Consider the following 10,668-nt stretch of genomic DNA (forward strand, 5'->3'; position numbering starts at 1 on the left):
ATTACAGACTACAACACCATTCATGTATCTAGCATCCCAGAGATCACAAGAGCAGTATGTGGTTTGTATTCACCATGGTACAACCGAGATGGCTGTGGACCAATCCTTTGTGTTTAATGACCATGGCTATTTCAGGTAAGTCATGCTCAGGCATTAATAGCTTGTATTTCTATCATTTATAGGTCATTCAGGAAAGTCCTGCTTGAAAGATTATTCTGTTGTTTTTCTTTTAAAAAGAAAGGTACAGTTCTATAAAATGAGATGTGTGAAATATATATAGAATCTGTGGGATTAACTGAGGAAGCTGAGAGACAACAGATTTTAGATGCCAAAATCCTAGTGGCAATATATACATGCAGCTATGAATCATGCATCTGAACAGCCAGTATCAGAAGCCTTGTTTTAAATGGTAGTGTTATTATGTTTAAATCAATTTGGTATTAATAATTATATGTGGCTGTTCTATAGCTGTCAGTCATATCACACAGTCTCTCTCTACTGATAGAGTTTAATGGGATTGTAGATGTTCAAATTTGCCATTCCTCTGAGCTCATCATTGACCTTGGAAGTTGCATTTATTATGGTTTTAAATTCCCCTCATCTTAATAATGAACAAAGAACCTCCCAACAGCTGCACTCCCAGGGACGCAAATCAGAGCAATTTATAAAAAAGGCCAGGCTTATTCTACTGTTGATCCAACATGAAACTGCTTGTTATCCAGACAAAGTCACATATTTCTACAATTGATATTTTCAAATTCACCTGATATATTTTTGAGTATTTTTATCATGATTTTCAAACAGTCTGTCAACAGCTCATTCAATAGAGTTGGGAATAGAATACATAACAATGCCATACTCAAATTCAAGACAACCTAATGGTGTAAACTGTATGATTGGAACCTACAAATAGGGTCTGCAGTTGGAGGAAAAGGTAAAGAAAAGCTGCAATAGACCTTATGTTGCTTAAATCAGTCACTTATATTATAGACAGTGCTTTTGACAATATGAAAATTATTTCTATCCATATTTTGCTACACTAATGTTCAATCAATTCTATATACAGGGTTTTGAGGTGACAAATCAGATCCAAAACATGAATGTGTGATCCATATTTTTCTCCCAGTTTAATGATTATATGTCCTATTGAAACCTGCAGGGCTTGTGGCTGTTCAGTCTCTGCACCTGAAAGATGTTCTCAGTGCAGAGCAACTCAGCTCTGCTCAATACAGCGCCTTCTACCTGCCATTGGAGATCACCAACAGAAATTTCAGCTCTGCACTACTCAATCCAGCATCTGAGAAGTATCAGACCATGTATAAAGAAGTCACTGCCTTGGTAAGATAAATAACAATAACTGACGATGTACCACCAGGGTTTTATCTACAGTTTAGGACAGTGAGATCATGACCTGGACGTGGAAAATGTTGTTGTTCATTGTCATGACACAATTAACAAGACAAAGTTGAGACCTGGTCTATGACTGGATCCTGTGTGCCTGGCAGTGACGTCATAGCACCTCATGTGTCAGGGCGTAGTTGTGCACTTCCCAATTTTTGAAACTAGATGTCCACTGTAGAGCTGGACTTTTCATTTTAAGATGGAAGTTAGAGAGGGTTCTGATTTTTCTCACTGTGTTGAATACAAAATATCTGCAAAACATAAAAGATCTCGTCTGTGAAATGTCACTGTGATCTTATTAAAATGTCGGATTTGTACAGAAGCGTATTAGGGCCATGGGTGAGAAAACAAAGTTGAGGAGGAAGTTTTTAAAATTTTCATTATGCACTTTGAATCCAGACACCAGATGCTCGGGCAGCTTGCAGAGGTGTCAGTCACTCCCAGGTCGCTCCCCTAAATGGATTTCAGTGACCAGAAGAGTTGACTTTATTCTCAACATTTCAACCTTATTCATTACATGGTATTTAGACTTTATTCTCAACATTTAGACTTTATTCTCGACATTACAATGTGCATAATGAAAAAAATAACAACAATTTCCCTTGTCCCTGGCCCTCATACTATTCCATAGATTTTGGTGTCACATGTTTAGCAAATTTAGGGCTCCTATGTCATCTTTAAGCTTTCGTGGTAGTGAACATTATTTTAGCTTATTGGCAAGCTTACTTAGCCTATACAGTTAGAAAATTATCTTGCTAAACCCACAGTAGCTCATGTAGCTTCAGTGCTAATAAGGTACTAGAGTCTAATAAGTTGATTTTAGTTACTTAAAGACATGCAGTTAGGGATTTTGTTCAGTTTTACTGAGGAGTTTTGTTCGATTGTACATATTTCATTTTGGGGACATTTTACTTCCAGGAAGCACATTAAAATAGCCCTGATGATGTAAGAGGGCTATGATTGGTTGATCACAACATTGGTCCAGGAAATTCAACAGTGTGCTGCAGGAATTAATTCTAAAACACAGAAAATAAGTTAGCATTTTTGCACTTCCCTTCCCTCAAAGTCAATTGGCTTTTATGAAAGGATTTTCTGTAAGAAGCTTGAAACAAGGTCTGTCTGAACAAAACTTTCAGAGATTCTCACAACAACCTAAAATTCATCAGTAAATACCCTACATTTGAATAATAAAGTGTATATATGCCTTAAAAAGGGCAGTCGTTAACGGGGCCATTAAATGATACCGGGCCTGATACAGACTCAGTCACTCTGTCTCCTGCAGTCCCTTCAATTGATACCCTTAATAATAAAGAAACAAGACAACAGAAGAACTGAAACACAGTGTATGTGTACAACATTACATGTTTCATCTCTGTATGTCATAGAGACTGTATATGTTGTTGAGTGATATTGTTTTCTGTTCTTGTCTTTCTTGTTTGCAGCTAACAGGTGTCTATGGCTGTGCTGATAGCACTGTATGTCAGACAAATAACATGTATTCAGGTGTTGTTGGAATGACCTTCAGGTATTATCAATATCATTTATGCTTTAATCATCTACAAATCATATTTAGGGGTTTACACTATGTCCTATGATACTGGCAGTGTGGATTCATCAAATCATAAGTGATACCCCATATAATATTAGCATCCATGTTGCCTGAGTAAAAAAATATGTGTACAATAAGGTTAGACATGTTGAATATATGTAAATGTTTGAACCAGCAGTATCAGGTGAGGTGTGCCAGAGACTTTGTGAGGAAATTTTGCTGCAGAAATTCAGTATTTTTGATGCAGCATTCTTTCAGTATTTACATCAGAACAAGTACAAAATTTAGGAATATGATATCACAAATGATGAATAAAAATGTGAACAACTTTCTTTTCACAGCTCTGGATCAGTGATTGCCAATGCAACTATAGTCTTCAATACCTCCTTTATCAATCATATAGTTGTCTTTAACTACTTTCAACTCAATGTCAACAAGGTGCAACCCCAAACTCTCCTGCTGAATATGGACTATACAACCAGTAAGATATCACGTTCTACAGCTCATTGCTACTGCTCCTCCTCACTTTGAACATGTTGGCTCTTCGTGTTAAGTTATCGAATCACTTCTTCTCCTTTTTCTTCAGTCGACAAAATAAAAAGGACTGCTTTCACGGCTGCTACTACAATCACCACAACTACAACACGTACTACCACTACAACACCTACCACAACACCTACAACTACAACACCTACTACAACTACGACACCTACCACAACACCACCTACCACAACTACAACAACACCTATCACAACTACAACACCTACAACTACAACACCTACTACAACTACGACACCTACCACAACACCACCTACCACAACTACAACAACACCTATCACAACTACAACACCTACAACTACAACTACGACACCTACCACAACACGACCTACCACAACTACAACAACACCTATCACAACTACAACACCTACCACAACACCACCTACCACAACTACAACAACACCTATCACAACTACATCACCTACAACTACAACTACGACACCTACCACAACACGACCTACCACAACTACAACAACACCTGCAACTACAACACCTACCACGACACCTACAACTATAACACCTACCACAACCACAACAACACCTACAACTACAACACCTACTACAACTACGACACCTACCACAACACCACCTACCACAGCTACAACACCTGCAACTACAACACCTACCACAACATCTACAACACCTACCACAACATCTACAACACCTATCACAACACCTACAACACCTACCACAACACCTACAACTACAATACCTACCACAACACCTACAACTACAACACATACTACAACTACAGCACCTACAACTACAACACCTACAACTACAACACCTACATCAACTACAACGACACCTACAACTACAACACCTACCACATCTACAGAAACACCTACAGCTACAACATCTACCACAACTACAACAACACCTACAGCTACAACCACTACTAGAGCTACAATACCTACAACTACAACCACAACCACAACACCTGCAACTACAACAGCTACCACAACTACAACACCTTCAACACCTACGGTACCTACTACAACTACAACACCTATAACTACAACATCTACCACAACAACGACAACACCTTCAACACCTACAACTACAACGCCTACTACAATGCCTACCACAACTACAACACCTACCACATCACCTGCAACTACAACATCTACCGCAACTGCAACAACAACTACAACACCTACAACAACTACAACCCCTACTACAACTATAACACCTACCGCAACTACTACAACTCCTACAACACATTTAACTACAATACCTACCACATCATCTACAACTTCAATACCTACCACTAATACATTTATTACATCTACAACAACAGCTACAAATACAACCACAACACATACCACAACTACATCTACCACAGTCAGAGATCCTGAAACAACATCTTCAAGCCAAAGGAACTCCTCTACTGATGACACAATCATGGTTTCAACCATCAGCTCTACTCATGGGAACCACAGCCACACCTTCACAACAGAAGAAAGAAAAAAGCCAGTTGTGGACAGCACTACACCTGACAAACACAAAGTGTCAACTGGACAGCCCAGTGATCCCCAGACACCAGGAGGTGGCAGCAGCAGTGGGAACAGTGATTGGGTACCTGGATGGGGTATTGCCCTCTTAGTATTAGCTGCTGCCATCTTGTTGCTACTCATAATCATCTTTATCATGATGGTGAGTTATTAAGCAGGTTTTACATAATCTCCTTTATAATTTCTTAGCTCTTTTTTTGATGATGGCTGTGTATGGCTGGATGTTGCAGAAATATTACTGCTAACTTAAGTAGAAATGGTTATATTAGCAAGAATGGTGTCAAAGAAAGTCTTAGTCATAACAGTTTATATGTGGGAGGAGAGGTATTGCCTTCAGGCAGGCACAGAACATACAGACTTGTTGGCCACAAGCTGTAGTCTTTGCAGTGTGATCAAGTGTAGCTTTTTGGCCAAGACAAAGGAGATGTGAGGTGTGGAACAGCCGGCCTTTGTCACACCTAGTCAGCTAGTCAACTGTGTGTGTCAGGGCCTTAAGGCCACTGACCAAACTGCAGTACTTGATAAATTAGGAGTGCGAATGTGCTGGCAGAGATCACTGCCGTTATTTCTCCACTTTCAGTTAATCATTTTAGTCATTTATTAGATTTTTGTACACATTATATCTTTAATATCTGAAAATCTGGCTGTGTCTCTCTGAAAATACAGTAGCCTACTTTTCTCATGACAGTCAAACACATAACTGATCAAATTAAGAATGGCTGATCAACATTTAGGTGTGTGAGTTCCCAGGGCCTGCCTAATGTGGTGAACGCTGACTTACTGCAACAGAGCCAGAACTGAAGCTGCACGAGTCAATATTTGGAGCTTAAAGGGATAGTTCGGGCTCCAGCCCAGACGCTCAGCTTTGTACTGCAGTGAACGGAGTCCAGATGCAAAGAAAATTTTAACCACCTAAAACAAGGCCCACCTAAAAAAATCTATATCAGTTCAAGTGTACGTTATATAGAGAAAATTCACACCGCTTTACATCGCCATCAGACCGCCCTTTCTTTTGGCAATACATTTTCTCAACCGTAGAACCTCTGCATCCCTACGCAACAGGTGATCTGCAAGCAGCGAAATACAGTGCGAGGCCCAGTTGTCGGACGAGAGGTTTATACACACAACTCTTTTTACTTTTGATCAAAACAAAACTTAACAATTTAAGACACAGACCGTAGAACCTCCATATCCCTACGCATTTATGCGTTTTAGGTGATTAAAATTCTCGTTGCATCTTGACTCCATTCACTGCAGTACAAAGCTCAGCGTCTGGGCTGGAGCGGCTCTCTACTTCTCCAAACTGAGGCTGCGCTGATTGGTGATAACGTTAGGGAACAGACCAACTATAGATATGTACTTTATATGACCCCACTTCAAAAAACACTAACTATCCCTTAAAGTTAAACTCTCGCCAGAAAGCAACCAAGGCTTTATTTGTGATTGAATATGAGTCAGACCTTCGTGTAAACGCATAATTGCGACGAAAGAGGCACCTTTAAGATTAACCGTAGATCGTTTTTAGGTAAGTTAATTTTCAATGGAGTGCAGGGGCACTTCTACACTAGCATCAAAATCAATATTTTTAAAACACTAAGAAGGCTCGACACACAGGAAACTTTGCTCGTAGTATCACCAGGGTCTCTACACAAGAACACAAAAACACAAAAACCTGCTTTTTAGTAAACTATGCGTACACAAACAATATTATCAATGCGTGTGTTCATGTGTAGAGACCCTGGTGATGCAACAAGCAAAATTTCATGTTGTGTGCGAGCCTTCTTAGTGTTTTAACAATAGCGTGGAAGTGCCCCTGCACTCCATTGAATATTAGCTTACTTCATCGTAATTATGCTTTTACACAAAGGTTTGACTCATATTCAATCACAAATAAAGCCTTGGTTGCTTTCTGGCAAGAGTTTCACTTTAACATGCAGAAGGTTACTGATGGAATTAGTTGTTCAATCAGACACAAACTTAATGTTATAGTAATTGCACTGTACATTTATTTGTCTGTTCTGAGCTACTGTAGAAACACGGCAGATTCTGTGGGAGAGGATGTACTCCCTTTGTAGATATAAAAAACAATATTATATTCCTTAATTTCTGCCAGTGTATCTCACTAAATCATACACATTGGACCTTTCAAAGGCCACATCATTTGTAAAAGGACCTGAAGCAGGATGAAGCTCCCTGACATGGTTGTTCACTCTAATTTCTCCTCTCTGAACTCTGTTTTGATGTTCTATTGTTCCAGTTGATTCGATGGAGTAGTAAGAAACCTGAAAGTGGCTACATGGACACTACTCAGGATCCATACTACACAGAAAAGACACCACACCCCCAGGACCCACTGCCAGTGTACACACCACAAGCCCCAGTGACACCGGGACCAGGATCAACCCCCATCATTGTAAATACGACCTGTGCAGTGTTTTTGTTCTGCTTATAAATTTGTATCACTTTGTATGTGGAAATAAACTGTTGACATGTCTAATACATGGAAACATTCCCAAATACAGAATTTATTGATCTTGTCCTCTCATGTCAACAGGGGGACACGCCCAAGAAGAACAGGACAGGATTTTATGCAGTGAATCCCTGAGACAGTCTGGATAAATAATATCGATCAAGCAACAGGTGGGCAACTTAATTCATCCATGTCAAGGCCCAAAAGTCTGAGACCACTAGTCAAGAAACTATTCAGTTGCATATGCTTTGACTGTAATAATATTTTTTTCACAACAAATTAAATTTTCAGCTTAACGCCTCCAGTGAAATGTCAAAATTTGAATGATGAAGGTCAGAATATTTCAGTTTTTGCTTTGTCCCCCTTTTGCTTTAATGACAGCATGCACTCAAGCTGCATGGAAGTTAGTATAAAATCTGCTGACTCATTTTATCCCAGTATGATGTGACAGTGTCGCACAAAGCTTCTTGTGATGTTAAGTTATTAAGAGTTGTCATGTTGGTGACAGGTGTTTTTTATCCACAGGAACATTGTAATAAATGACTAAATAAATAAATACAGCTGAATTTTTATTCATAACTGATTGCTGTTATATAACACCTTGTTGTAATTTGGAGGGAGTGACCTCTCTTAATTTCAACAATAGGTCCTAATCACGGCTCGCTCATTAGAAGATTTGTTTGACACTGACATCAAGGCAGTCTGACTGTCGAGGAAGATGGACTTTGTATGAGTTCAATAAATAAATCCTACTCACCCAGACAACAAAATGTGCATGCTTTCCTGTATGTATATGTATAAGAACTAAGAAGTGTGGTCCTGCCTCAAAAATGCATCAGGTGAAATGTCAGCATTCATCCCTCTTACTTACTGAACCACATTTGTGCGTGTGCTTTCAAGGCAGGCTGCGGTGAGCAGAGGCAGAGTGAAGGAAATTAAGCCTGCAACAGTCAAGAGCAACGTGGACAGTGTACAGCACGGATTAACACTTATTTATTACACAGTTGTTTCCTTTTTATTTCAGTTCCAGTTCAGAATGCTGAAGTATAAATTGTATATACCCATATAGACTGTCGTAACATTATTTATCTGCATAGCAATATTTAATACAAACCAGTGATGAATAGCTTATATGTTTTCTTTAGTAATGTTTCTCTGCATGACTTTAGGAACATTAATCACATCAGAAATCAAAAGAACCAAATATGTGCCCTTGAATATGTGTTGCAAATGTCACATGTTTTTTTTTTATTATTGTTAAATACTGAAAAAAAATCTGATTAAATCTGTTTCAAACTTGCCAGTGTTTTTGCGTGTTTGGATCTTTTGTTGTGTATTTCTACCCTCCAGACAGCCAGACTTATTCATAATTCATTTTCATCCACACATACATACATACAAAATACATAGCCAGGCATAAGAAAACATGTACAGCGAGCATCAGAGACATCCCTAAACATATTTCAAGTTAAAAACAATTTAAATCCTCTGTAATTCATACTTAAAGGCAGTCTTTACTCGAAAGGGAATAGGAGTTTAACAGGCCTGACATCTGCTCTGGTTCTAAATGAGAGAATAGATGTAATTAACCGAGGTAGCTTTTTGAGAAGACAGTTATGAATGAAACAAAGAGATATACTTCTCTTCCTGTTGCTATGAGGGCCACCTGACCTTTTCATTTCCTACTGCAGCTGGCACTACTCTTCAGTTTAACATCAGAGAGATGTTGGACTCAACCATCTAATATTGAAAAGATGTCGAATTTTGACTTAAATCCAAACAAATATCAACATCAATACTGTATGTCAACTTGATGCTGGTATTAAACGTTTTCCTGACATTTCATTTAAATATATTAAACATTTATTTAAACATAAATATAAACATCATCCTCAGTACTGAGACTGTCTCCTGTAGTAAAACACGAAACACAACAATAAACTGCAACATTGTCATGTTAAGGTCAAGTGAGGAGCTCCACAGACACTACAAAGTTAGTTTTATCGTTACATTAGTAGTCTTAGCTTTAATTTAGTGATGAACTGTCTCAATGACTTTCCCAAATCCATGTATTAACATCCTTTATACATTGAAATTGGTGTTTGATGCCACGAGGGGTCACCGACATTCTGAATCTTTTCAGGAAATGATGGATTGTAGATGGCGAAATACCTATTACAGTCATGCATTGATAAACATTCCTGTTTGCTGTTTTCCAAACTGTTTTGCTTATTTGGTTTTGGACAAAGTCTTGAACCTTGCCCCACCCTTGCTTGTTAACAGATTTCGAGGATACTCCTTTGATACCCAACTATGATCCTGTCACCTGTCACCAATGCTTGCAATGTTTACCTGTGGAATCATCCAAACAGGTGTTTTTTGTGCTTTCCACAACTTTCTCTTCAATCTTCTGTTGCCCCATTTCTGACTTGTTTGAGACATGTTGCTGCATCAAATTCACAATTATTATTTATTACTGTTATTTTTACGAAAAGTAAAAGTTTACCAGCTAAAACATTAAATATATTGTCTTTGTACCAAAGACATCAAATCATTGTGAAATCTTTGTAGGCGAAGTGAAAAGGTGCATTCTGCTTTGAGGTGCAAATATTTGATTGTGATGTTTTCCTCAGGGTTCTACAAGGACTTGTGATGGCAGCATGCAAACATATACCTGTTAGGGATGTATTGTCAAATTGTAACTACTGTTTGAATGGTATTGTGGTGCCACAGTACTGGGCAGGTAACACTACTGACAACTCCTCTCTTAACTCTTTTAACAGTGGCTAATCAGTGCATTAACCACAATTATATAATACTGAGTGCTGTGTAAACACTTAACTCCTGCTCTTTCTTCCGTGCTGGAGAGGCAACATTTACTCAGAGCAGTTAATCGGAAGATTAATGGCTGCTGCGTTGTCAGTAGAATAGTAGGCAGAATGGAACAGCACAAAGGCAACCATACAACGCAGGGTGTAACCAAATACGATCCTAATGTGGCCACACACGCAGACGTGCATGCACGCACGCTCACACACACACACACACATACATACACACACACACACACACACACACACACACACACACACACACACACACACAGCACTCTCTTGGTATCATTGCTGGAGGAGAAGTACTGTAGGTGAATATATATCTTAAGATGTGTTGCTGAG

At 38.8% G+C, this 10,668-nt stretch overlaps 1 protein-coding gene across 1 annotated transcript; it reads left to right on the forward strand.

The window, feature by feature from the left end:
* The first annotated feature begins 4,576 nt into the window (after positions 1-4,576).
* LOC115579196 (integumentary mucin C.1-like) lies at positions 4,577-8,694 on the forward strand. The gene is made up of 4 exons (XM_030412757.1): positions 4,577-5,164; positions 7,280-7,435; positions 7,577-7,662; positions 8,393-8,694. Exons 1-3 carry the CDS (start codon positions 4,586-4,588, stop codon positions 7,625-7,627), a joined length of 786 nt encoding a protein of 261 aa, XP_030268617.1. The 5' UTR covers positions 4,577-4,585; the 3' UTR covers positions 7,628-7,662; positions 8,393-8,694.
* Positions 8,695-10,668: the final 1,974 nt, after the last annotated feature.

This window comes from Sparus aurata, chromosome 3 (assembly GCF_900880675.1).
Source record: "Sparus aurata chromosome 3, fSpaAur1.1, whole genome shotgun sequence".
Taxonomy (NCBI): Eukaryota; Metazoa; Chordata; class Actinopteri; order Spariformes; family Sparidae; genus Sparus; species Sparus aurata.